Below are 27,556 nucleotides of genomic sequence, written 5' to 3'. Positions count from 1 at the left end.
ACTTTTATTGCTCCATCTATTTTGAATGATAGCTTTGCTGGGTAGAGTATCCTGGGGTTGAAGTTATTTTCATTCAGTGCCCGGAAGATCTCACCCCATGCTCTTCTTGCTTTTAATGTTTCTGTTGAGAAGTCTGCTGTGATTTTGATGGGTTTACCTTTGTATGTTACTTGTTTTTTCTCTCTTACAGCCTTCAATATTCTTTCCTTAGTTTCTGAACTTGTTGTTTTAATGATGATATGTCGTGGAGTAGTTCTATTTTGATCTGGTCTGTTTGGTGTCCTGGAGGCCTCTTGCATTTGTATGGGAATATCTTTCTCTAGATTTGGGAAATTTTCAGTTATTATTTTGTGGAGTATATTACGCATTCCCTTCGCTTGCACCTCTTCTCCTTCTTCGATGCCCATGATTCTCAAGTTTGGTCTTTTGATGGAGTCAGTGAGTTCTTCCATTTTCTTTTCACAGGTCTTGAGTTGTTTAATTAATAGTTCTTCTGTTTTTCCTTTAATTACCATTTCATCTTTGAGTTCTGAGATTCTGTCTTCTGTTTGTTCTATTCTGCTGGATTGGCCTTCCATTTTGTTTTGCAGTTCTGTTTCGTTCTTTTTTCTGAGGTTTTCCATATCCTGGCAGTTTTCTTCTTTATTGTGGTCTATTTTTGTCCTGAGTTCATTTATCCATTTATTCATTGTGTTCTCTCTTTCACTTTGGTGTTTATACAGTGCTTGTATGGTTTCCTTTATTTCTTCTTTTGCTTTTTCAAATTCTCTATTTTTATTGTCTTGGAATTTCTTGAGTGTCTCCTGTACATTTTGGTTGACCCTATCCAGTATCATCTCTATAAAATTCTCATTGAGTACTTGTAGTATGTCTTCTTTTAAATTATTCTTGTGGGCTTCATTGGGTCCTTTGGCATAGTTTATCTTCATTTTGTTGGAGTCTGGCTCTGAGTTTCTGTTTTCTTCATTCCCCTCTGGTTCCTGTACTAATTTTTTGCTGTGGGGAAACTCGTTTCCTTGTTTTTTCTGTCTTCCCGTCATTGTCCTTGGTGTTGTTACTGTCCCTGTACTGTGTGTAATTAAGTATTTTCTAGCTTGTAATAATAACAATGGTAATATTGAGAATGGAAGAGTGAGCTGAGATGGAAAGCAAGAAGTTAAAGAAAAGGGGAAAACAAATATACAGACAAGAGGGAGAAAGCAGAACAAGGTATCAGACAAGAGAGTTTCAAAGGTATAAATAGGGAGTGTTAGTATACTAATCGACAGTAAGCTGAACAGACATTAGAGAGACAGAGAGAGGATTGAAAATCAAAGATAAAAAAAATAAAAAATAAGTAAATGAAAGTAATATCTATATATAAAAATGAATTAAAATAAAATGGAAAATAGAAAATTAAAAAAAAAAAAAACTCAAAAAACTTCCAAGTTTATATGCAATGCAGTTTCAGTCTTAATAATTTGGGTGTCTGTCTCAATCTCCAGTCCTGGAGTTGGTGCCTTAGATGTTGTTCTGTAGTTGTCTCATCAAAGGGGATGCATAAAGTAGAACAAAACTACACTCACACACACACACACACACACACACTCTCTCTCTCACAAAAAAAAAAAAAAGCCCCACCAAGTGTCCCCAGTTCAAATGCAATACAGTTTCAGTAAGTTTTTTGGCTTGCAGGTGTAATTCGGTTGTTCTCTCATCAAAGGTAGGGAGAAAAAGAGGCAGTTCTGAGAGTGGTATCTGCAACTGTGGCTCGCCTGCCTGCTGCTCTCAGCCTGTAGCTGGCGGTGTTATTTATGCAGATCTCTGGGGTGAACTTAGCACTCACCTGGTCCCACAGGCTTTGTTTGCTCAGAGTTCTCCTGTGCGGGAGCCTCTGCTACAGGCTTTCCGGTTTCCAAGCACTGGGAAAGGTGACACTGCCCCCACGTTGTCAGGCCTGCGTGTTTATTTACAGTTCATGTGGGAGGTGGGTCTTCCCCCCTCTCCTCTGAAGTTTTCCTCCCACTGCCACTTTCAGCAGTTTTCCTGCTCCTGCTTACTGGGCGGTGCTGCTGCTCCTGCCGGCCGCCATGTTTGTTTACAGTTCACGTGGGAAGTGGGTCTTTCCTCCTCCACTCTCACAAGCTTCCCCGCTCCTGGTTGCTGGGCGCGGGCCCCGCTCCCACCAGAGCCTCTCTGGCCCGCCCGGCTTGTTTATTTACAGTCCCGGGAAGGATTCCCTTCCCCCAATCTTCAGCGCTCAGGGTGCCCCACCCTCTTTCCAGCGTGTCTTAACTGTTCTTAGTGCTTAGTACTCAGTTTCTCTTTTTTCCCGGGTGGAGGTCAGTCTGTCCAGGGGGCTATGCTGCTCTGGCCCAGGCTTGTCTGTGGGGCTACCGCGGTACCGCGAAGCTCACCTGGTCCGCGTCTTCCCAAGCCGTCTGGGTGCCGGCCACTGGCAGCCCCGGGGGCCCTCCTCGTTTCTCCGTTTAACGTGAGGTAGAGATTCTCTGCACTGGCTGGAGATGTGGAGGGGTCAAAGTTATGCCTTTTCTCAGTGATTATGCCTGCAAAGTGTGTCTCCAGCGTCTCTCCAAGATTTCACTATAGGAGGCTCGCTTTCTGCTTCCTACCTCTAGCCGCCGTCTTGGAATCCTCTCCTATAAATTTTTTAAAAGCAAGTCCTTTGACTTTTCAACCTCTGGGCTAAGATCACGTATGAAAGTAGGTGGTATTTTTTTTTTTGCCCCAAAAGATAATTATCTAGTTGGCAGCTGAGCCACAGAGAACCTCCTGCAAAGCTCATGAGTATAACCTCTATGTATATTACCCTTCTTCCCTCTGTCTCTTCTTTAGGTCTTCTCTCTCTTATCTTCCTCTGTCCTTGTCTTTCACAAGGATTAAACTATCCATAAACTGGATATGGGTTATTTAAGTCGTGCTTTTTAAATAATAATTTTAAGCAAGCATTGTTTAAGTTATTCATCAATTAAAGTTTTTGGAAATTTGAGCAGTAGTCAAAGACTTTAAAAAAAAAAAAAAGTAAGTCAAATTCTGAGAAAAACCATAAAGTGACTAACACACAATAAAGTTAGAAAAACACTTTAGAGTGATGGCTAAGGAAATGAAAACACATCCCAGTTGTTTCTTCTGACTCTCTCCATTTACTCCTTACTAGAACCCGGAGATGAGAAAAGAAAACATCAAAGACAAAGTTAAACAAGCTAAATTAGAGAACTGCGAACATAAGAAAATTGCCTCAGGCTGGGATGTAGCTCAGTGGTTGAGGGCTTCCCTAGTGTGCACAATGCCCTGGGTTCCATCACCAACACTGCAAAAATATAAATAAATACTACCGTATTGTATGAAATTCCCAGTATACATAAAGGAAACATCTTGTGTCCAAATTAGGATGGCAATGATAATCCAAAGACTGCTCCATACAAATCAGCCTGATGAGTAAATGAGCTTATTAGGGTTGACTTAAGAAGCGAGTGAGTTAGGGAACCACTGAGTTCCCTGAAGTTGCCACACACCCACAGCCCTTCTAGGCTCCTGTTTTGTGTGACTCTAAGTCTACAGAGAAATTGATGCAAACGTGAACTTAGAGTACCACTTGTCTTCAAACAACAGAAGTAAATGCAGGCTCAGATAACATAAGACACAGACAAAACCAGACTGGCAAAGTTAGATGTTTATGTGCACGCCATCCTTACCCTTATTGGGAATTTTATTGGTCTTAGCAAATATTGTCAGGGGGATGGATTCGTTTTTCTGCAGTCTGGCACATAGCTCAGTGTGCAGAATTCTGCAAAATGGAGTTGCTCTGGGCAGGTAGGGCTAACAGGACTAGTCTCCCTACAATAATAGCCTGTCGTCAGCCAATTTTCTGCTTGAGATGACTTTTTTCCTTAAAAATTGCTTCATAGTGTTGCATATTGCTACCATTCCTAACTCTTACTTCTTTCTCATAGATACATGAGAAATCTGAAGAGCTCTATATAATTACATCAGAGAAAGACAAATTGTTCTCTGAAATAACTCACAAGGAGAGTAGAATTCAAGGTTTACTTGAAGAAATTGGGAAAATTAAAGATGACCTAGCAACTTCACAGCTGAATTATAAAAACACTGATAAAGAATTTCAAGATTTCAAAACCCTTCATGCAGAATTTGAGCAAAAATATAAAATGGTCCTTGAGGAGAATGAAAGCATGAATCAGAAAATAGGAAATCTATCTAAAGAAGCAGAATACTTTGGTTTAAGTTTGGATGCTTTGAAGAATGAGGTTGGTACAAAAAGCTATCCAGTGAAATGATTTTGTCTTCTTGGTTTAGGATATATATGCATGCCATAGATTGCTCTGCTTTTACTGTACAGCATTTACTTTTTCTTATTTTAAAGCTTTCTCACAAGACTCAAGAGCTTGAGCAGAAAACAACTGAAGGTCAAGAAAAGTTAAATGAAATAGAATACCTGAAAGAACAATTAGAAAGCAGAGATTCTAGGCTACAAACTGTAGAAAAAGAGAGAGCACTGATTACCGAGAAGCTTCAGCAAACCTTGGAAGAAGTAAAGACCTTATCTAGGGAAAAAGACAACCTAAAACAACTCCAAGAGAGCCTGCAAATGGAAAGAGACCAACTCAAAAGTGATATTCAGGACACTGTAAATATGGTAAGGTTTTGACTGGTTAAATGTTGAAAAGTCAGAGCTTCTTTAAATACCTTGCGGGAGCCATCATTTGTTGTTTATGATTGAGTAATAACTGTAAAATGTTTCCTTCACATTCTAATGGAGATCATTTCATATTTCCTTGGCAAAGAACATAGACACTCAAGAACAGTTACGAAATGCTCTTGAGTCCTTGAAACAGCACCAAGAAACAGTTAGCACACTGAAAATGAAAATTGCTGAAGAAGCTTCTAGAAATTTGCATATAGGGAAGAACAAGGGAGAAACTAAAGATGAATTTCAGCAAAAGGTAAAAGGTGTTTACTTTTAATTTTTCCATATGCTTCTATATAAACTTTGTTTTCTACTCCAACACTTAATAAGTAATGGCCATCTGAATTTTGTTTGTTATTCATTATGGTAATAACTTAACAATTTTGCATGCTTAACTTCAGCTGAAATAACTTTGGATAAAACTGTTTACAATCAATTTGAAAAGGAAAAGATATTATTCAGACTTCAAAGAGCTGCTGCTTTGTAAGACTACCTTTGAAAATCCTTCTGGATTGGGCATAGTGGAGTATACCTGTAATCCCTTGAGACAGGCCAGCCTAAGCTACGTAGCAAGACCTGTCTCAGAAATCAAATGATGCCTGATGCAGTGGCTCACACCTGTAATACCGGCCACTCAGTAGATGGAGAATGGGAGGATCACCAGCCTGGAAAAATGGCAGCCAGACCCCCATCTCAACAAAACAAGCCAGGCATAGTGGTGCGTACCTGTGATTCCAGCTCTGAGGGAAGCATAGATAGGAGGATCATAGTGCAAGACCATCCTGGTCAAAAAGCAATACCCTATCTGAAACATAACCTAAAAGCAAAAATGGAGGTCTGGAGGCATGGCTAAAAGTAATAGAGTGCTTGCTTGGCAAGTGCAAAGCTCTAAATTAAAACCCTGGTACCACCCAAAAAATAAATAGATAAGTAGATTTTTTAGAGCCTTTCCAAATGCTGACATTATCAACAGAATTTTTTTTAAATAATAGCTTTTATTTTATTATAGTTTATACCATTTAATCCAGAATATTAACTACTATAATCTTCATGTTTTTCAATAGGAGTTTGGTGAAATAATCTATCATTCATCCATAGCTTGAAAAGATTACAGTACATTTTTAAATTCATTGTAAAATATACATAACATAAAATGTATCACTGTACGATGTTTAAGTGTATAGTTGAGAAGGGTTAAGTTCTACCACATTACTGTCCCACTGGTCTTCAGAACTCTCTTCATCTTGAAAAACTAAAACTATACCTATTAGACCATCAGTGTCTTATTTCCCTCTCTTCGTAGGCCCTAACAACCACCACTCTGCTTTCTGACTCCCAGCTGAACTATAATGGGGACTTCATATATGCATACAGTCATGCAAGTTTTGTCTTTTTTGCGACTCCCTTTTTTTTTTTAAATTGTCGTAATGTCCTCAAATTTCATCCATGTAGCATGTGTTAGAATTTCCTTTTTGTGGTTGAATTATATTTCATGGTTGGTAATACTTAACCTCTTTTTCTGTCATGGACACATGGGCTGCTTCTACTTAAAGTTTTTGAGGGAACACCATAATATTTACAATAGTGACTGCATCATTTTAATATTGCCAGCAGCATTGCACACGAGTTCTAATTTCTGAGCTGGGGTGTAACTCAGTGGTAGAATACTTGCCCAGCACTGCAAAAGGAAAAAGTAAGGTTTGGTTTCCAACTTCTCTACCTCTGTGCTGACATGTTATTTTCTGTTTTGTTTTTAAAGTAGCCATCCAAAAGGGTGTGAGGCAATATCTCAGCATGGTTTTGATTTGCATTTTTCTGATTATTTGTGATGTTGAGCAACTTTTTGTATGCTTGTTGGCCATTTTTATATCTTTGCAGAAAGTCCGTTGCTTATATTGGACTGTTTGGTTTTTGTTGTATTGTATTCTGAATACTAATCCTTTTTTTGGTACTAGAATTAGCTAATGTTTTCTCCATTGCACAGGTTACCCTTATAGTTTGATGATTATGTATTCTTTTTTCAATGGCAGGAGTTGAACCTAAGGCCTTTCATATGGTAGGCAAGTACTTTACCACTGAGCTTCATCCCCAGTCCAGTTATATCTTTTAATACACACGTTTTAAGTTTTCTTTTGTTTTTACCCCGTCTTTTCATTTTATGTATATTTCTATTTTTAATTGACATATATTGTACATTTTTATGAGGTACAGTGTGACATTCAATACAGGTATACAATATGTAATGCTCAGATTAGGGTAATGGCATGTCTATCACTTCAGACATATAAATCCTTTCTTTGCGTGGGAATATCCAAAATCCTTTCTAATGGCTACTTTGAAATATTCAATTAATTGTAGTCCTATTGTGCTATAGAACACTGAATGTTATTCCTCCTATCTTCCTTCCCATGTACCCATTAACCATTATCTATCTCTCTACCTTCCCCCACCCCCATACCCTTCCCAGGCTCTGGTAACCTCTATTCTGTTCTTTAAATTATTTATTTTTATGTTTGTTTCCTGAGCTTTGTGGTAAAGTATTCATTTTGTAACTGACCATGTAAATAAATGGATAGGGAGTCTCAGAGTTCTCTCTGTTCATCTGGGGACCACAGGGCTGCATTAGTGGGTCTATCACAAATCCTCCTGGAGTGCTCACTAAACTCTGTAGTTAGGAAGCTCAGTCTCAAAGAGCAACATTTTTTTCTTTAATAATTACATCTATCAGGTTATACTTTATAACTATGCTAGGGGAAATACTTTCTAGGCTGAGTTCAGATTTGAAATGTACCTTGCATATTGTTATAGAAGACTTTCAGTCTGTGTTATATTCGTGCATTCTATTGTTTTAGTAGGAAAGATGCAAGATTCTGAATTTTAACACCTGACAGGCCAGTCCCAAGGACTAAATAGTACCTCATATAGCTAGTCTGTGCTCACCTTTGTCAGAAGCTCATGCATCTTGCAGGCAATAAGGGAGTAGCTAAGTGAACTATCATTTATCTGTATGCACGAGAGAATCAAGCTGCTACTAAAAGATTATAACTTGAAGATTGCATACCAGCATGGGGAAAAGATCTAAAGGAAGAAAAGCTAAAACTCATATGTATATAAGCTGAGCACAGTAACAGTTCTTTTAATGGAAAAAAACCTTTGTAAGGAAATATGTCAGAATTCTAATAGTGGTTTTGTGAAGTTGGTGACATTGGATGGTTTTCTTCTTTTTTCTGGTATGATTACTAATTCTTATGAAACTTTTCAAAGTATGTATGCCCAGTATGGAGCTGAGTGGTACCCTAATTTCATGCCAATATATCTAACGTCAGTCTCAGTTTCCCTTTACCAAAGAGTTCATCTATTGGGCTACCTTTGCTTATGACTTACTTATGGATTTAATGAATTATTTTAGCATGCTTTTCTTTTTACGTGGTACTGGTAAATAAACCCAAGGCTTCATGCATGATAGGCAGGCACTCTACCACCTGAGCCATGCCAAGCCCTTTTGTTTTTATTTTGCTTTTGAGACAGCATTTCACTGACTTTGCCCCTACTGGTCTCAAACTCGTGATCCTCCTGTCTCCACTTCCCAAGTAGCTACCATTACAGAAATACACCACCATGCTCGGCTATCACATGGTTTTCTTAAGCAGTAGGTAAATTTTTTTTTAAAGATAAACTATGCTATTATAAAATGAAATAGAGCTCTACCAGAATTATTTTGTTTTCTACATAGAATAAAAGTCCAGGTTTTTTGTGGGTTAAACCAGTCTGAAAATGAAGATTTATTGCAAATAAACTAGTAAGAGTTCAAGGCTGTTCCTTCTTTAGTAGTGTAAAACAAAATACTAGCAAGGCACAGTGATTCACACCTGTAACCCTAGCTGCTCAGGAGGCAGAGATCAGCAGGCATGTTGTTCGAGGCCAGCCCAAATATAAAAAGTTGTCAAGACCCCATCTCAATGAAAAGCTGGGCGTGGTGTCACACACCTGTCACTCAGCTACTGCAGGAAGTGTAAATAGGAAGACCACAGTCCAGGCCACCAAAGCATAAATGTAAGACCCTATTGGAAAAATAACTAAAGCAAAAAGGGCTGGGGATGGCTCAAGCGGTAGAGTACCTACCTAGCAAGTACAAGGCCCTACGTTTAAACCCCAAACTTATGAAACTTAGAAAATAATTTTAGAAGATTTGTAGAAAGGAAGAGCATGAATCTTTTAATGATGTGATTGGTTTGAAGTAAGTGAACACACATAAAGTCAGGTTAACCTAACATGCATGAAGATAATTACTAGTATTTTTAGCTGTCCAGGTAGCTCTTATCAGTGAACAGGGCATAATATCTGGAACCAGACCACATGAGACCAACACCTGACAATACCTGTCTCTGAGTGACCTTCAGAAAGTGACTTTCCCTCTCGTGAATTCAATTTCCTTATCTATAAATGGGAACAATAATAGGTGTTATTACTACTGATAATAATAATAAAAATAAGGTTGTAGTGAGATTAAATGTGTTACGATAAGAGACTATTACCAGATACATTTTTATTAATGTTAGCGTAGTCATTACTAATTACTTAAATTCTTGCTTAATGTATTTCTGTTTTAGATGGCTGGCATAGATAAAGATCAGAATTTGAGAACCAAAAACATCCAAACACAGATTGCTGATGTTAATGATGATGAGATAAATGAGCAGCAGAAGAAGATATGTTCTTTAACACAGGAGAGAAATGAACTCCAACAAATGTTAGAAAGGATTACGGTAGAAAAGGAACAGTTGAAGACAGATCTAAAGGAAAACATTGAAATGGTAGGAGTTAGCACTGTACACTTGGCAGTGCGTTTTTGTCTTTGTTTATTTTAAGTTTGTGTCAACTTTATTGAGGTGTAAAGTATAAGCAATAAATACATCTCATGGAAATGTACGGCCTGATGAGTTTTGACAAGTGTCTCTACATATGTGTTCAGCTAAATGGAACTGCTGTGTTTAGGAAGGTGTGTGTTTAACTTGTTTAACTTGAGAATGTGCTAGACCAATTTCCAAATACTTTTTACCACTTTACATTCCCATTAGCAAGTTAAGAGAATTCTGGTGGTTCCACATTCTGTATCATAAACTTTTCATATTTGTTGATGCTTTTAATTTAGCTTTTTTGGTTTTGGGGAGTTTTTTTGTTTGTTTGTGTTTTGTTGATGGTTACTGGGGTTGAGCTTAGGACTTTGCATTTGCTAGATAGGCATTCTGCTGTTTGACCCACACCTCTGTGTACCTTGTTTTAATTTGCCTTTCCACAATGACAGAGAATATTGAACACTTTTTCATATGTTTATTGGCGATTATAAGTCTTCTAATAGTTTCTCCACAGTATATTATAGATTTTCAGTGTGGTAGGCCTTTTACATATTTTGTTAAATTTGTTACTAAGTGTTTTCTCTTTTACTGTTGAATTTTTTTGCTTTGTTTTGTTTTTCATTGGTGTTTGCCAATATACCCACACCTGGTTTAGTTTTTGTGTCTATGTTTAGAGGCAACATAATCAATATAGGCTGAAATTAATAATCTAATGAATCACAGTAGAGCCTGACCGTTTTTGTCATTTTTCTATAATTCTTGGAATTGTCTACTTTATAAAAAGAACTGAATGTAAATATGTACACAAACAAAAGTTATGTCCTTGTGATTTTGATAAATGAGAATATCACTGTGTGAGCTTAATCATGAACTAGTCCATATCATGCCTGCAACAGGTGCGTGCCACTTGAGCTCACTAGTGATCAGTGCTCAAAATCAAAGCCATCCCAGCATATGAAAAATCCGTAACTTAGTCTCACTTTTAATCGAGGAAAACATTGAAACAGTCTCTTTAGGGGCAAAAATGAGCTAAGGTCTCATGATTTAATGGTAAATCAAATTCTGCTTTTTGTAGGAATATAAATTAAACAATAAGGAAACAGTGTAAAAAGCAGATTCTTAGCAGGATTCTGATGACTAATGCCTGTAATGCTAGCTACTGGGAAGTCTAAGATCAGGAGCATCACAGTTCTAGGCCAGCACAGGCAAAAAGTTTGCAAGACCCCCCATTTCAACCAATAGCTGGGTGCAAGTGGTACACACCAGTCTTTCCAGCAATGGTGGGATGCTTAAAATAGGATCACAACCCATGCCACTCTGGACAAAAAGCAAGACCTCTCCAAAATAACCAGAGCAAAAAAGGACTGAAGGCAAAGGTCAAGCCATTGAACACCTGCCTTATAAATAAGTGGAAAGTCCTGAATTGAATAGGTTCAAACCCCAATGCTGCAAAAAAAGAAAAACACGTTCTTGGCATCTATATGATTAAATAAAAGATTCACTTTCTTTAAAAATAGCCTTTTCCTATGTGATTGGCCTGGATTTCTTCATTTGTAGGCTAAGGTTAATGCCTCCTGATTTTATAACTGTAAGCTAATATTATTTATTTTGTTTATTTAATCTAAACTTTTTCTTTTGGTTCTAGACCATTGAAAACCAGGAAGAATTAAGAATTCTTAGAGATGAACTTAAAAAACAACGAGAGATAGTTGTACAAGAAAAGAACCATGCCATAAAGAAAGACGAAGAACTTTGTAGGACCTGTAAGAGATTGGCAGAAGTTGAAGAAAAGCTGGAGGACAAGGTGAATTTTCAAAGTTATCTTTGATATTCTAAGGGGGGCTTTGTTTCTTCTAAACTAATCGTATAATAATGTAGTCATCCATTGAACATTTATTTAGCACTTCCATGGACTAGGCACTGTCCTGCACATTTGAGGTACAATAGTTAACCAAACAAAGGGCCTGTCCATATGGAGATGTATTGGAGAGTCTTTAAAATGTAGGCCTGGTCACTATCACCATCTCAGATGTTTGCAATTTCAGAATCATTTCTTTTATGGTTTAAGGTGCTGTTGTAAAACATGTATAAAACCTAAGACTACTATTAACTGTACTGTCCAAGTGATTCTAAAAGGTACCCATAGAGATATTTTTATTTAAACTGAGAACCACTTGCATTGTGGGTAATATATTGTGGTTTCTGTTGTTCTGTGTAGGACTTTTTTTTTTTTTTCCAAATCTGTTTTACTTTTACCTGTGATCCTTTTCACCATCTCACATAATTGAATGTACTAAAACCTGTTTTTCATAATCCTCCTAAACAAATGAAGTCAATAGCCTATGCATTTGTTTGAACCACCCCTTAGGTGTCTTTTGAAAAGTTTATGACACGATGAGGGATCGTAGCTATTTGGTAGCTATATTTGTATATTTAATTAGTCTATTGGCGTCTTAGGGGTTTTTTATTTTGATTTTTTCATTTTTACCTTACTACCTTGATCAAACTATATCAGTTTCCTAGGTAATATCAAAATTGCCATAAACTGGGTGGCTTACAACAACAGAAATGTATTCTGTCACTGTTCTGTAAACCCAAAATTGAAGTGTCCTCAGTACCACATTCCCTCTGAAGTCTTAGGAAAGAATCCATCCTTCTCTCTTCCTATCTCAGGTATCTCCCTGCTATCTGTAACATACTTCACTTGTAACTGCACCATTCCAGTCTCTATTTTCAACTTCACATTGACCTTTTCTAGATCTCTCCGTATCTTTTTCCGTCTCTTATATCCTCTTTCTTGTTGGTTTGAGGGCCCACTCTAATCCAGTAGAATCTGTTCTCAATCCTTACCTAATTAGAGCTCTGCAAAGGCCCTGTTTCCAAACGTGCTCACGTTCTGAGGTTTAAGATAAGCCTGAATTTTAGCTTAATATACCTATAAACACTGTGCCGACATAATTAATTTACTTTTAATGCTGTCTGTTTTTATTGGGGATTTAGATAGTGCTGAGTTTATAGTCTTAGATAAAAATGTGAGAAAATATAGATAAAATGATAATTTTAAAAATTTTACATCTTAAGAGCCTTCAACTCCAAGAAAAACAGCAACAACTTCTTACTGTCCAAGAAGAGATGACTGAGATGCAGAAAAAGATGGATGAAATGGAGAATTTAAAGAATACATTAAAGAACCGAGAATTAATATTGGAACATATGGAAATGGAGAAACAAGAGTTGGCTCAGAAACTTCATGAAAATTATGAGGAAATGAAATCCATAATCAAAGAAAGAAATGACCTAAAGGAATTGCAAGAGTCATTTGAAATAGAAAGAAACCAACTTCAAGAATGTATAAGAGAAATTGAAGCTGCAGTAAGCTGTATACTTTTTCCTCCTCTGTTAAATGTTTCTTTAAAAACTGAACTAATTAAATAGGGGAGGCAATGTTGGAATAATGTTGTTATAATATTCTTTAATTTTAACTTATTAAATAAGGGCCTACAAACAAAAGAAGAATTAAACCTTGCTCATATGCATTTAAAAGAACACAAAGAAACTATTGATGGGCTGAGAAGAAGCATTTCTGAGAAAGAAGCTCAAATAATAAATATTTGGGAGGACTCAGGAAAATCCAACACCAAATTACAAGAAAAGGTATGTCTTTTCTTCCTTCTGTTCTTTGTCACTTCTCCCTTCCTTTCTCCTTTGAAGGAAATATAAGCAATAAACAGTGACTGAGTTATGGTTCATTCATTTACTGGGTAAGTATTGGTTGACAGTCTGTCATGGCAGGCACTGTCTGGGTTATAGGAATACAATGGGAAGGAAGTGGACAAATTACCTGAAGTTCTTATCCATTTGTATAAAAGGAAACAGCAGATGAATAAGCAATCAGTGAACAAGATAGTGTCAGATAATAGTAACTGCTGTGAAGAAAATGAAAGATTGGGATAACTGAACCAACCCCATGTTAAAAATCTACTTTGTGCCAAGCATTCAGACTATGGGTATAAATAAAGCATTCACTTTCCCCTTGCAATCATATTTTTTTTAAATCCCTCAGTTCTAGTGTAGAACATGCAGAAATATGGTATGCAAAGTTAGATGGTTCCACTAATGATCAGGTCACAAAGGGAATCAGTATCACTCATAGAAAAATTGAGAGGTGGCATTGAAACCCATATGAATGTGCATTATGGTTTTTGTCTCTTGTAACATTTGGAAAATAGCAATTAAAAAAAAAAGATAAGACAGATGTAGTTGACTGAATTAACAGTTTGTTGGTAAAAAATAAGGATTGGTTTGCTATGGATCTAAGCTGGAAAGAAAGTTAGGACAGACTGTGACTAGCAGAAAAGTCATGAATAGTGTCAGTGGGAATCAGGAAAATGAGTAAGTAGGGGTTTGTGGTTCAAGGTAGGCCCTGAAGGTTCAGGGTTTTAATGCTGTGGAGAGTGTCCTGACCGTTTTCTTTTAAAAAAAATTAAAATAATCTCTAAATAGTAACCTTGGTACTTTATGAATGTCATAAGATCCCAGGGCTTCATAAGAAACAAGAGCCACTTCCTAATATGAAAGAAGTCAGTAGGATTCAGGAAACAGTGAATGAACTGAACCTCCTGGAAGAACAATCCAAAACCGTGGATTCAACAATACCAGGAAGTATAGAAATGGAAAGCCTCAGACTGATTGAGAAAGTTCAAGAAAGTCAAGAAGAGAGAAAATCTCTAACTAAGGATGACCAAAAAGAAGCACTTCAAATTGAATGTGACCAGTTGAAAGAAGACATTAGAGAAACTTTGTCTAATGTGAGTTTCATTTCTCCCATTTAATTAGTATTTTATAAAAAATCAAGACTTTAAAAAAAGGGTATTGTGTTAGAGTTAAAATGTTATTACCAGTTTTCTTTAATTGTCACTTAATGATGAAGTGATTGCAAACAATAATTTTAAAATGATTATGAATGCTAAGAAACTATTGAAACTGAGAGACAATGTTTCAGAGAAGACAGTTGTTTTCTTTCAGAATTAATTTAGAAGAAGCAATGCTGAATTATTGAAATAGAAAAGGCTAAAGTGAGTTATTTTCTTTCCTTCTTTTAATCTCTTCTTCCATGCCAGGCATGGTGACACATGTCTGTTATCCTAGTGTTTGGGAGGCTGAATCAAGAGAATGGTGAGTTTTCAAGGCTAGTTGGGGCTACATAGTGAGGCCCTGTCGTGAATTTTAAAAAAGAAAAAAAACTGTTCCTCACTGTTGTTTTCATTGTCCTCAGTCAGAAGACTGGAAATCATCTCTATTCCATCCTCCCCACTCATTCCACAACTCGTTGTCTAAATTTGGTGTTACAACATATGTGCATATATTAAAATCTTCCCACTTTTCCCACCACACTGCCACACCCTAATCCATGGTAATCATTATTTCTTTGTAGCTTTCTGAATAGAATGTTCATCCTTACATTTCTCTAACCTATTCCCTATTCTGAGCCCAAGTGATCTTTTCTTCTTAAATTCCTTTAATATCTTATTGTTATTCTTGAAATAAGACAGGAAACCTACACAAGGCCTATTGGACCATAGACACCATTCCTTAGTGGTCTCTAGCCTGGCTCCAGCTCACTGCTGCCCTCTTTGCTGCAGCAACACTTTGCACTTCTCATCTCAGTGCTTTCAGATGCCCTGATCTCTCGGCCTATAGAACTTCCATAACCTCTGTTGTGTAACGAATGCTTTTATTCTTCAGATTTTAGGATTGGGAAGCCCTTCCTAATCACTCATAATAGGTAGGCATGCCACAAAGGGCCTGGGGGAATCCAGCACCTGTTTGCAAGTTTTGGCATATCTCTCATTCCCCCTAAAGTGTAAGTCTCAAAAAGCAGAAATATACAAGTATTAACTACTTTATCTCTGACCTCTAGTAGGAAGCTAACACTCAGTGTTAAATGTTCCAATAATTGAAAAGTGGACAAGTGGAAAGATTACTCTGTAAATGAACTATCCATTTCTGCCTCAATGTTGCATAAAATATCCTGAATTATTTTCCTCTAAAATTAAATATCTCTGGGTATCTACTGTATTATTTTATGACTTTCTTAAGATCCAAGAGGCTCAAGACAAAAGAGAACAGTCCTTTAATATAGAAGAAAAAGCCAATGAGACTACTAAAATAATGAGTGAGATGGAGCAATTGAAGGAGCAGTTCAAAGCCAAAGAGTCAGTGCTACAAAGAGTAGAAACAGAAAAGCTCAAGTTGTCCAAGAGACTTCAAGAAAGTCACGATGAAATGATGTTATTAGTTCAGGAGAGAGATGACCTGCAGGGGCTACACAAAGTTCTTCAATCAGAACACGACCAACTCACGGAACACATGAGAGAAATCACAGCTAAAGTAGGTTTCATCTTTTCACCATGTGTTTTTTGTTTTGTTTTGTTTTGTTTTAGTATTTTTTTAAGTGAACATTGTCATAAGAAACTAAACCTTTGCAAAAATGAGCTACTTATACTGTAATGGTTATAATGTGTCTATAAATTTCTTGGAATTTTCTTGAATAATTAAGCACCTGGAAACTGAGGAGGAACTTAAAGTTGCTTGTTGTACCCTGAAAGAACAAGAGGAAGCTATTGATGCACTGAAAGTGAAGCTCTCTGAGAGGGAGACTGAAATAGCAAGCATTCGAAAAGAACTAGAGGCAACCAGTGGCGAATTACAGAAAAAGGTAACTTTGGGGTGAGGAACAGTGAAAGGAAATTGAAGGAGGTAGCTAACTGGAAGACTGCTGTTTACATATTAAATTAGTTTGGAAAGTGACTCATTTTTACCTTTCTTTAAAATAAATATGTGTGTATGTATATTTTTGTCTATTATTTATTATTTTTTAAGATTCAAGAGCTTTATGAGAAACAACAAATTATCAGTGTAAAAGCAATTAATGAGACTCAGGAGAAAACAACTGACCTAGAACAATTCAAGGAGCTTCTTGAAGCCAAAGATTCAGCACTGCAAAGTATAGAAAATGATAGACTCCAGCTAAGTAAGAGACTGGAAGAAAGTCAAGAAGAAATAAAAGTTGTAATTAAGGAAAGAGATGAATTAAAAAGAGTACAGGAGGCCCTTCTGGTGGAGAGAGACCAACTAAAAGAAAATATTAAAGAAACTGTAGCTAAAGTAAGTCTCCCTCTTCTAATATTTTGTGGAAACAAAATTAGTGAAGGAGATCATGATGATACTATTAACTGTTAAGGTTTATTAATTTTTCTCTAATTAGAAAGGAAACAAAAGGAACTACAAGCTGCTTGTATTCATTAAGAAACTTAGGTCACAGAATATTTTAGGGAAGACAGATAAAGCAGCAAATGCTCAGAGGAATTTACAAAATTCAAGTGCTGAATTATAGGAAAAAGTGGGTCTTATATTTTTAAGTTGGAAAGTAGCATCTCCATGTCCTAACTTAATTTTATTTTCTCAGGAAAAAGAACATCAGTGTCTTAAGATGAAAGCTGTTGATGAGGCTCAGGAAAAAATATGTGAAATGGAACGCTTGAAAGAGCAATTTGAGGCACAGAAGTCAACTCTGGAAAATATAGAAAAGGAGAATGTAAAGTTGACTCAGAAACTCCATGAAAATCTTGAAGAAATGAAATCTGTAACAAAGGAGAGAGATGACCTTAGGAATATGGAGAAGACTCTCAAGGAAGAGAGAGAGCAGCTCGAGGAAAACCTTAAAGATACCATAACTAGAGTGAGTTACATTTCCTCTACCTAGTAACCACAACCTTGTCTCCTAAAAGTACAATGGGTCACAGGGTGGGTGGAGATATAAAGTTGGTCCCAAAGAGTCTAATTGCAGCTGTTTATCCTGCACACATTTGCACAATTGTACAAAGATATTTGTAGAAGGATATTTATTGCAACAAGTTGTAATAATAAAATGAAGCGAACAAAAAATTAGGGGAAACTCTGACTCACTATTAGTAGGGGACTATTTAAATAAGTACAGCATATTCAGACCATACAATACTGCACCATGGATAAAGAATAAAGTAGAACTATAGTGCTGCAGTGGTAAGCGTCCTGTTAAGAAAAGGGGTAAGTTTCAGAGTAGTATATCTAGAATATATGACAAATACAAAAGTAGCTTAGAGAAGACTGGGAAGCCTCAGCGGGGCAAAGGAGACTTTTACTTTCCACGCTGTTTGACTTGGCATTACTCTCCATGTATTATTTTTCTTTCTTGAACAATAAGGACCTGGAAAAACAAGAGGAACTAAGAACTACTCATGTGCATTTGAAAGAGCACCAAGAAACTATCAACAGACTCAGAGGGATTATTTCTGAGAAGACAGATGAAATATCACATATACAACAGGACTTAGACAATGCAAATGGTACCTTAAAAGCACAGGTATATATATATATATATTTTTTTTTTTTTTTCATTTGTTACCTGAGTAACAGAGTTTGAATCAGGTCTTCTGTGTAATGAAATGGGAAGTGAATGAGTCTAAAACTGAAAACAAGTGCTATTAATTAATTGCTTAATTAATTGAATAGACATTCAATTTGGGAACTACTATTTGGCTTTTTATGTATATGTTCAATATCCTAACTTACTGTGTGGTTATCTCAAGATATTAGAACTTCAGGAGAAAGAATATCAATTTCTTAAAGTAAAAAATGATCTCAAGGAAACTGTCTATCAAATGGAGCAACTGAAGAAGCAGCTAGAAGCCCAGAATTCAACTCTGGAATGTATAGAAACAGAGAAGTTAAAATTGACTCAGAAACTTCATGAAAATCTTGAAGAAATAAAATGTGCTACTGAGGAAAAAGATGGCCTCAGAATTGTGAAGGAAACCCTCAAAACAGAGCGAGACCAACTGAGGAAAAGCCTTAGAGAAACAGAAGCAAAAGTAAGTTACACTCATTCCTCTGGCCAGCAAGTCAGTGTGGTGTTTCATTACTGCACTGAACCGTTTGAGAGTTAATGTTGGCAGAGTGAAATGATAATTTTGGCATTTGGTAAAATAATTTGATAGGTTTGAAAATTTTGAATTGTGTAACCATCATTTTCTTTATGGAATTTATCCTGCGTATATATTGACTCAATCATTAAGGACATGTATATATTTATATTTGTATACATATATACACATACATAAATATGCATACCTACATATACCACAAAGTTGTTTACTGTAGTAATTTGTATTAAAATGGGAAATAATGTAAATGTTTCTTAGAAGGAAACTCGAATAAATCGGAGCAATATATAAATCCATATGCAAGCTTTCAAGAATAAATTGAATGTCCTACTAGGAAGCCCAAGATAATTCTGAAGAGCAAGCATGCTGTTCAGTAGTGTATGTACAGTGTGTCTGCTTCTGGAAGGAAGAGAAGAGTGTGGGGAGAAGAGGATGGAAACAGACAACCTGTAACTTTTAACAACAGAGATGTAGAGTAAGAAGTAAAAGCAGACAGGGGATTTAGCTTAGCAGTAGAGCACTGGCTTAGCATGCACAAGGCCATGGGTTCAGTCCCCAGTACCACAACAAAAAAGAAAAGAAAAACTTCATGTGGAAAAATACTAGTTCATATTAACACATGTCACTGTTCCTGAAAGGAGCTGAAAAAGCAAGAGGAACTAAGAATTGCTCACATGGATCTGAAAGAACACCAAGAAACTATTGATAGACTCAGAGAGATTGTTTCTGAGAAGACAGAGGAAATATCAACTATGAAAATGGATTTAGAAAATTCAAATGCTAAATTACAGGAAAAGGTATTTTTGGTGGGGAAAGGTGACTCTGATTAGATTTATCTCATTTGTTCATGCATAAAACTACTGGGGATGTAAAGTGCTTCAGCCACATTGGGAACCTGCCTGGCTATTGGTATTTATTAATGCTAAACATATTCCTGCCTTAAGGACCAGCATGTCCACCCATGGGGTGTACCTAAGAGAACAGAGTGCATACATCTACAGAAAAACTATATAAGAATGTTCACAGCAGCTTTACCTAAAATAGTGAAAAACTGAAAATAATTCAAATACCTCTCTGCAAGTGAATGAATAAATATGTTGTATGTAGGCTCAAAAGCAAACAAAACTGACCCAGGTAATAAGGGGCAGAATAGTGGTCCTCTAGTGAAAGGCACACAGGAACTTTATGGAGGGCTAGAGATGGTCTCAGTTTTTTATAGATGTACCATATATCAAGGATAATTGGGCTATAAACTAAAATTTTGTGTATATTATATATGTTAGACTTCAAATAATTCCTTATGGATTTATGCAGGATATTAATGAGAATATCACGAGAAGAGTACTGTCTTAATCTATTTAGAAACTGTTCTTTACTGTTCCCGTAAAAAGCCTGCACACTAACATATTACTTTATGATTATCTTAAGATTCAAGAACTTAAAGCAAATGAACATCAACTTTTTAAGTTAAAAGAAGATGTCAGAGAAACACAGAAACAACTCAAGAACCAAAGTTTGATTCTGGATAAAATGGAAATGGAGAACTTAAATTTGGTTCAGAAACTCCATGAAAACCTTGAAGAAATGAAATCCGTAATGAAAGAAAGAGATAGTATAAGGAGAGAAGAGGAAATGCTCAAGCTGGAGAGAGATCAACTGAAGGAAAACCTGCAGAAAACCCTGGCCACCGTGAGTTGTGTACTTCCTTCCTACCCAGCAAGCATTCTGTTTCCATTTGCATATTTTAATTGTACCAAGGATTTCTCTGTGCTATTTCCATACATGTATATAATGTACTTTGATCACATTCATCCCCTCTATAACTTTTATGTATCCCCTTCACCCCTTTTTTTAACAATTTTTAACAGATTCATCTTTCTATTTTCACACATGCATATAAAGTACTTCAGTCATATTCACCTCCCTATCACTTCTCCGTTTCACCCTCCCACTGGTTTCCCACTCCCAAAAGTCCCCATTTTATACTCGTCATTCTTTTAAAAAAAAAAAAAGGTGTGGATTTCCACATGTGAGATAGAACATAATATTTGTGTTTCTGAGTTGAGTTTATTTTCCTACAGGCAACATAATTTCACTCTTCTTTATGGCTGAGTAATATTCTATAGTGTATACATACCACATTTTCTTTATCCATTCATGCATTGATGGGCACCTAGGCTGATTCCATAATTTGGCTGTTGTGAATAGTGCTGTTATAAACACGGTGTATAGGTGCCTATATTGTGTGCTGAATTACATTTCTTTGAAGATATGCCCAAGAGTTACGTGGTAGGAACACATGTAATACTACTTCTTAATTTTTCAGGAGCATCCGTACTGATTTCCATAGTGGTTGTACTAACTTACATTCCCACCAATAGTGTATAAGGAAATAAATACCAGAGTAATAAGACAGCCTACAGAATGGGAGCTGTTCATCTGACAGAAGATATAATATTCAGACTATATAGTATCCAGAATATATAAAGAACTAAAAATTAAGCATCAAAGGAACAAAAGGGCTCGTGGAGTGGCTTGAGTGGTAAAGCACCTGCCTAGCAAGTACAAGACCCCAAGTGCAACCCCCAGCACCAAAGCACAGGAATCACAACAGTAATCCAATCGGACTGAACAAACAGTTCTCAAAAGAAGTACTGATGGCCAATAAACCCGTGAAGAAATGTTCTATATCTGTAGCCACAAAGGAAAAGTAAATCAAAATGACACTGAGATTCCATCTTACCCCAGTCAGAGTGGCCATCATGAAAAAAGAACAAATGCTGGCAAGGATGTGGGGAGAAGAAACACCCATACACCATTGACAGGAATATAAATGAGTGCAACCACCATGGAAACCAGGACAGACATTCCTCAAAAACTAAAAATATAGCTACCTTAGGACTGGCAGAGTGGCTTTAGTTGTAGAGCACCTGCCTAGCAAGTGCACAGTCCTGAGTTCAATCCCCAGTACCACGAGAAAAACAAAAAGAAAATGATGGTAAAAATAGAACTAGCATATGATTATGCCATGCTACTCCTGTACATATATCCAAAGGAATGTAAGTCAGCACACAATAGCGATACCTATACACTCAAGTTTATAGCAGCACTAGTCACAACAGCTAAACTGTGGAATCAGCCTAGGTGCCCATCAGCAGAGGAATAGATAAAGAAAATGAGGTGTATATACACAGTGGAGTATTATTCAGCTGTAAAGAAGAATGAAATTATGTTGACCATAGGAAAATGGATGGAATTGGAGATCATCATATTAAGAGAAATAAGCCAGACTTAGAAAGACAAATTTCCTGTGTTTTCTGGAATCTACGTTTTTAAAAAAAAGACATGAAAGTATATAGATTATTTGGAGATAGGTTAAGGACCAATGGGAGAGGGACAAGGAGGGGTATTGTGAGGTGACTATGACCAAAGTGCATCATATACATGTGTGGAAATGTCATAACAAAGGACCTAGAAACACAACAGAACTAAAAATTGCTTATATGTGTCTGAAAGAAGAAACTATTGAATGCAGAGAAAAGGTTTCAGAAAAGACAACTCAAATTTTAAATATTCAGAAAGATTTAGATAAATCAAAAGTTGAATTACAGAATAAGGTATATGTTGTTTTGTTCTTTGGGGAGCAACTATGTCCAAGTTTATTTGTAGAATCAGAACAGATGAACATATAAATAACATTCCTAATCCAAAAATTCAAACTCTGAAATGATCTGAAATCCAAAAACTTTTGAACACCAACCTGAGGTCCAAAAACTTTCAGATTTTCAGATTGGGATTCTCAGCCAGTAAATTCTGCACAAATATTCCAAACTCTGAAACACCTCTGGTTTCAAGTATTTTGGATAAGGGATTCCTAACTTGTGGATGTATACAGGTGTAACAAACAGACTCTGTTTTCCTCCATTGGAGGAATTCTGTTTGCATTCTAGCTTATTTTATAATTCTATCAAGATGCAAAAACGTCAGAAGAAAGAGCTTGAACTCCTTAAAATGACAGAAGATGTCAATAAAAATGATTTTAAAAGTGAATGAACTGGAACAATTGAAGAAGCAATTTGGGACCCAAAATTTATCTGTAAAAAGTGGGAGTGTAGATAACTTGCACTTGCCTGAGAAACTTTGAGAAAAACTTGAAGAAATAACAATGGTAGCTAAGGAAAGCAGTGAGCCAAGGATACAAGAGTCTCTCAAAATGGAAAGAGACCAATTCAGAACAGCCATAAAAAAAAAAAATGATAACTATAGTGTATTCAGATTCTTCACCTATCTAGGAACTACTTATAAGAATCAAGCTTTTTTCAAAATGGTGCCAATGTGGGGGAGGGCTTTTTTTGTTTGTTTCTGGAAATTTCTAAGAACAGTAAAGATTGTTGGGAAAACTTACTATCATTTTCACACAAACAGGAAACATGGTTTTTAAAGAGGCCAAGTGTTTCAAAATTTTTCACTTACTTCATTTTTAAAACAGATCTGTTAAATAAAGCAGACTGTTTTCCTCAATATAGTTTCTAGTTCTTTTTTTAAACAAGAAACAGCATTATTCTAAATGTAAAAATATTTGAAGGGCTAGATTTGTAAATGATTAAGTACTACATTTCTATACCTCTGTTGATGAAGTCTAGAAGTGGACTCATCACTGTAGTTAAAAAGGAAAAGGCAAAATAGTAAGAAAGAAGTTTTTCTTACATAACTGTTTATATTCAGAATAATGTACCGTAAAAAGCCTAATTGAATCTTCTAAAGTGTAGTAAAGTTCAAACAAACAGTTGTATGAAATAAATCAGTAAAAAATGTCTGAAGAATAAAGTAGAAAATATAAAACAATTAGGTAAAAATGTTTTTGTTTTATTTTGTTTTGTTCTTTTCAATTCAAATTCAAAGTGCAGAATGAAAGCAAAATATGAATTTTCTGTTCCAGAGTATTTGGAAAAGCTTGTAAATAGGGTGGTACTGTTACTCATTTTTAAGTTATAAGTGCAACACTTCATTCTATCTATTATTGAAACCTGATATAAAAAGTATAGGATTGAGCCAGATTGGTGGCATGTGTCTTTAATTCCAGCACTGGGAAGGCAGAAAGATCACAAGCTTGGGATCAATCTGCACTACATAGTGAGAGCCTCCCTCAAGAAAAAAAAAAAAATTAAATAAGAACATAATTAAACATATACAAATGTGGTTATGATTATTTGGGTTTTTTTTTTTTTAACTAGGATCATCAAACCCACAAAGAAGTAGTGAAATTTAAAAGGTTACTATGTGATGGAGAACAACACCTTACAAAAAGCCTGAAAGAAAAGTGCTTCAGGATAAAAGTAAGTATCCCCAGGGAGAACTGCATGTACACATGGGTACCTTTCCAAAGGCATCCTGAAGCCAAGATGGAATCAGAGGAAGCAATGTGGGGTGAATCACAAGTCCTTGATATTTTTCAGTGTTAGAATCTAGTCCAGTATAGGTGTGTGCGAATAATACATATACAAGCAAAACAATGAAGGTTATGGTTTTTAAGGCTGCACTGGAAAGGTAATATTGGGGCAAATAACTGAAAAAGGTAAAGAGTTCAGCCAACCAGGTACTGGAGGAAGATCAGTCCAGATGGGGGAACAAGTAAGGACAAAGCACCTGAGACAGCGCACTGCCTTGTAGGCTTGAGGAACATCAAGAAGGGAGAGAGCTATTAAGAAGTAAAGTCAGAATTAACGAGTAGAGGCAGACTGTGAGACCTTACAAGGGCTTTGTTGTTTATTTTTGTTTGTTTGGTAGTGCTGGGGTCCTCATGCTTCTAGGCAGGTACTCTACCACTTGAGCCACTCTTATCAGCCCTTTTTGCTTTTGTTCTTTTTCACATAGGGTCTTGCATTTATGCCCAGGCTGGTCTGGACCACAATCCTATTTACATTTCCCACATAATTGGGATGACAGGCACATGCCACCGTACCAAGGTTTTATTAGCTGACATGGGGTCTTGTGACCTTTTTGCCTGAGCTGGCCTCTAACCTTGGTCCTCCGGATCTCAGACTCCCCAGTAGCTAGGATTACAGGTGTGAGCGACTGCACCTGGCAGGACTTTGAGTTTTACTCTTGAGTGAAATAGAGATTCACTGGAAAGTTTTAACCACATGAGAGACTGACCTGACTCACTTTAAAGGGAAAATCCTGATTTGTTTATTGAAAATTAAATGGAAACAGACTAATTTCAATAACCCAGGCAAAGATACTGGTGTCTTGGCCCAGAGAGGTAGAAGTGGAAGTAGTAAGAAGTAGTTTAGATTTTGAATATATACTGAAGGTAACAGAATTTACCATCACCCTATCAGAATACAAGATCCGTAAGGCCTTTTTTGTGTTTTTGACTATATCATTAGAATATTCTTGAAGTCAGACTTCAGTGTGCTGCTTTATTACCATAATGTGATTCGTGCTAAAACAAAGGTGGGAATCCCCTCTGCAGCCTCCCACATTAATGAGTTATAATTTATTCTTATTAAAAACAGAAGACTCGTTATTGTGAGAAGCCTCCTGTTCTTTTTTTTTTTTTCCACCACTCCCCTGTTGTGTTTTTTAGCACTCTGAACTAAACATGTTACTTACTGCATGATTAAACTTAACACAATTTCCACCTGTGCTATGCCAGTGTGTCATCTGCCTGGCATCCAGTCACATGAGCACATGGGCTCAAGTTTGTTGCACATCCCCCATATGCCAGGTTCTGTGTTGGATGGTTCACCTCATGATATGGGTTTTATTGCTCCATTCATTAAAAGGAAACAAAGGCTTAGACAGGAAGTTTAGTGGTTGCCTAAGATTGCACAGCTACTAAACTGATAAAATCAGAATTTGATTCTACCAAGTTTAAAACTTGGGTATAAAACATTTTTACATGGAGTGCTCTCATTTGCCACCAACAACTGTACTTACTTGGCTAGTTCTGTCAATGGTATAACCTCTTCTCCCATTTATGTCTCTCCTTATGTTTTTTCTTAGGCTTGCTTTTGTTTGTAATGGAGAACCATCAGAGAATTCTAAATCTAGAGAAATAAAATCCAGCTAAAAAAGAAACATTTTAATGAATTTTATTTCTCCAAACTATAATGTCTATATCTGTCTTATATGTGCATATATACTTTACACACATATGTATATTTCATATATCTCGATCCCTTAGAAAACTTTGTGGCAATTATTATAGTATTCATATTGCAGTTGGGAAAATGGCCCAGTGACTCCCCCATCAAAAAGTTATAGAGCTAGGACCTGGACTCTCGCTCTAACAAAACATTGGAAAACAGATATTTGGCAAATCATAGAAATGTTTGAAGTGATTAAACCACAGTGGTAGTTTGAGTCTTAGTCACTTGTTTTATATGCTCACTGTCACCTCCTACTGTAAACATAAGCTAGCATTCAGCCTTGAGCTACAATACATACTAATTGAATTCATTCAAATTTCTCTTCACACTTTGCCAGTGCTCATTCAAGTCATGCATGTTCAAAAAACTAAAAGAAAATGCATCAAAATGATAAAAATGGTGATTATATTTGCCTACATTTTTAATTTCCACAATTATATATTATTTTTACAATCCAAAATCAATAATAGTGACCTTTTGTCTTTTAAACACAATGATATTAATTTATTTCTTTCCTACAGAAAATGTTAAAAGTGTGTAAGTTTTCTTATAGTTGCATCAATACTACTTAGTGCTCAACTGAATGAATTCTGACTTCTTTTAGGAGCTTCTGAAGAGATATGCGGAGATGAGTAATGATTATGAGTGTTTGGATAGATTGTCTCTTGACTTGGAGAAGGAAACTGAAACCCAAAAGGAGCTTTCAATTAGAGTAAAGGCAACCCTGTCACGTATATATCCACAAACCAAAGACATTCAAAAGCTTCTTACTGCAAACCAGAGATGTTCCATGGAACTCCAAAGAGTCATGAAGAAACTTAAGGTACCACCTTTTGTAGCAATATCCTTATGCATTTTCAGTGTATTTAAATCCTGCCTGGGAGTTGACAGAGTACTGTTTAATATGCTTACTCCCAAATTAAAGATGGTGTGGGTCTAAAAACCGTATGGGTATCATTCTTCATGCACTAGTACCTACACATTCAACAAAGCCTGAGCTCTATTTTTGGGCCTAGACACTGTGTCAGGGTGCTCAGGAGGTAGATACAAGTCATATCCAAAGATCTCATAATCTGGTTAATGAAACTGACATAAACAGATAATACGTACAATGATAGAGATAGGTACTGGTTGTATGACGTACTGTATATAAGAAGTTGCAAAAATTAGACTATAGTGAAAGAAGTTTGGATGCCATCCTAGAGTTTGTGCTTAGTCGGGCTTGTGGATAGTTGTACCATTAACTAAGATAAAGGAAAAAGGAAGAGAAGCAATGTGGGTGAGGCAAGAGAGATCAGTTGTTTAGTTTGAGATGCTTTGAGGTTGAAATTCTCATGATGAAACATTCAAGAAGAGAAACTAATAGACATTTAGTTGTGAGATGAGGTTTTACAGGAGAAAAGTCAGGACTAAGATTTGGGATCCATCAGTATGTAGGTGACAGATGATACAGCATACATGTATGTATCATCTAGAAAGCATAATAGAGTAAGTGTACTCTGGAAAAGATAAATGTCTAAGATATACAGAAACAGAAAATGAAGCAACACAAGGGCTCAAGGATTAAAAAAAAATCTAAGAAACAGAAGAGAACCAAGCAAAAGTGTTATCTCTGAGGTCCATATAGGAGACCACTTCAAACATGAAATGGCCTAGAGTGGCAAAAACTTGAGAGAGCTAGAACATGAAGCAAAGATGTCCCCTCGGTTTGGTTATAATGGTCTCATTATATTATATATTATAGACCAATTTTAGTTGAGTGGTTAGGAAAGAGGTCAGATTATCAGAGATTAAGGAATAGTAGAAGTTGAGTAGTTAAAAATCAGGTACCTGCCTGACTTCGGCTTAAAGCCA

At 36.4% G+C, this 27,556-nt stretch overlaps 1 protein-coding gene across 2 annotated transcripts in view; it reads left to right on the top strand.

The window, feature by feature from the left end:
• The window catches only part of Cenpe (centromere protein E), an 81,490-nt gene that overhangs the window by 33,578 nt on the left and 20,356 nt on the right, over positions 1-27,556 (top strand). For both annotated transcript variants that reach the window (XM_074041467.1, XM_074041466.1), the window contains 18 exons: positions 3,954-4,268; positions 4,385-4,657; positions 4,806-4,964; positions 9,319-9,522; positions 11,210-11,368; positions 12,646-12,936; positions 13,060-13,218; positions 14,097-14,372; positions 15,664-15,954; positions 16,124-16,282; positions 16,447-16,731; positions 17,033-17,305; positions 17,810-17,968; positions 18,195-18,476; positions 19,187-19,345; positions 19,977-20,237; positions 23,783-23,884; positions 26,307-26,525. In XM_074041467.1, the coding sequence (XP_073897568.1) occupies positions 3,954-4,268; positions 4,385-4,657; positions 4,806-4,964; positions 9,319-9,522; positions 11,210-11,368; positions 12,646-12,936; positions 13,060-13,218; positions 14,097-14,372; positions 15,664-15,954; positions 16,124-16,282; positions 16,447-16,731; positions 17,033-17,305; positions 17,810-17,968; positions 18,195-18,476; positions 19,187-19,345; positions 19,977-20,237; positions 23,783-23,884; positions 26,307-26,525 (4,026 nt within the window). The remainder of the gene's footprint in view (positions 1-3,953; positions 4,269-4,384; positions 4,658-4,805; positions 4,965-9,318; positions 9,523-11,209; positions 11,369-12,645; positions 12,937-13,059; positions 13,219-14,096; positions 14,373-15,663; positions 15,955-16,123; positions 16,283-16,446; positions 16,732-17,032; positions 17,306-17,809; positions 17,969-18,194; positions 18,477-19,186; positions 19,346-19,976; positions 20,238-23,782; positions 23,885-26,306; positions 26,526-27,556) is intronic.

The sequence above is a fragment of the Castor canadensis genome, chromosome 9 (genome assembly GCF_047511655.1).
Source record: "Castor canadensis chromosome 9, mCasCan1.hap1v2, whole genome shotgun sequence".
NCBI lineage: Eukaryota > Metazoa > Chordata > Mammalia > Rodentia > Castoridae > Castor > Castor canadensis.
The sequence above is the reverse complement of the archived record's forward strand: the minus strand, read 5'-3'. Positions and strand labels throughout refer to the sequence as shown.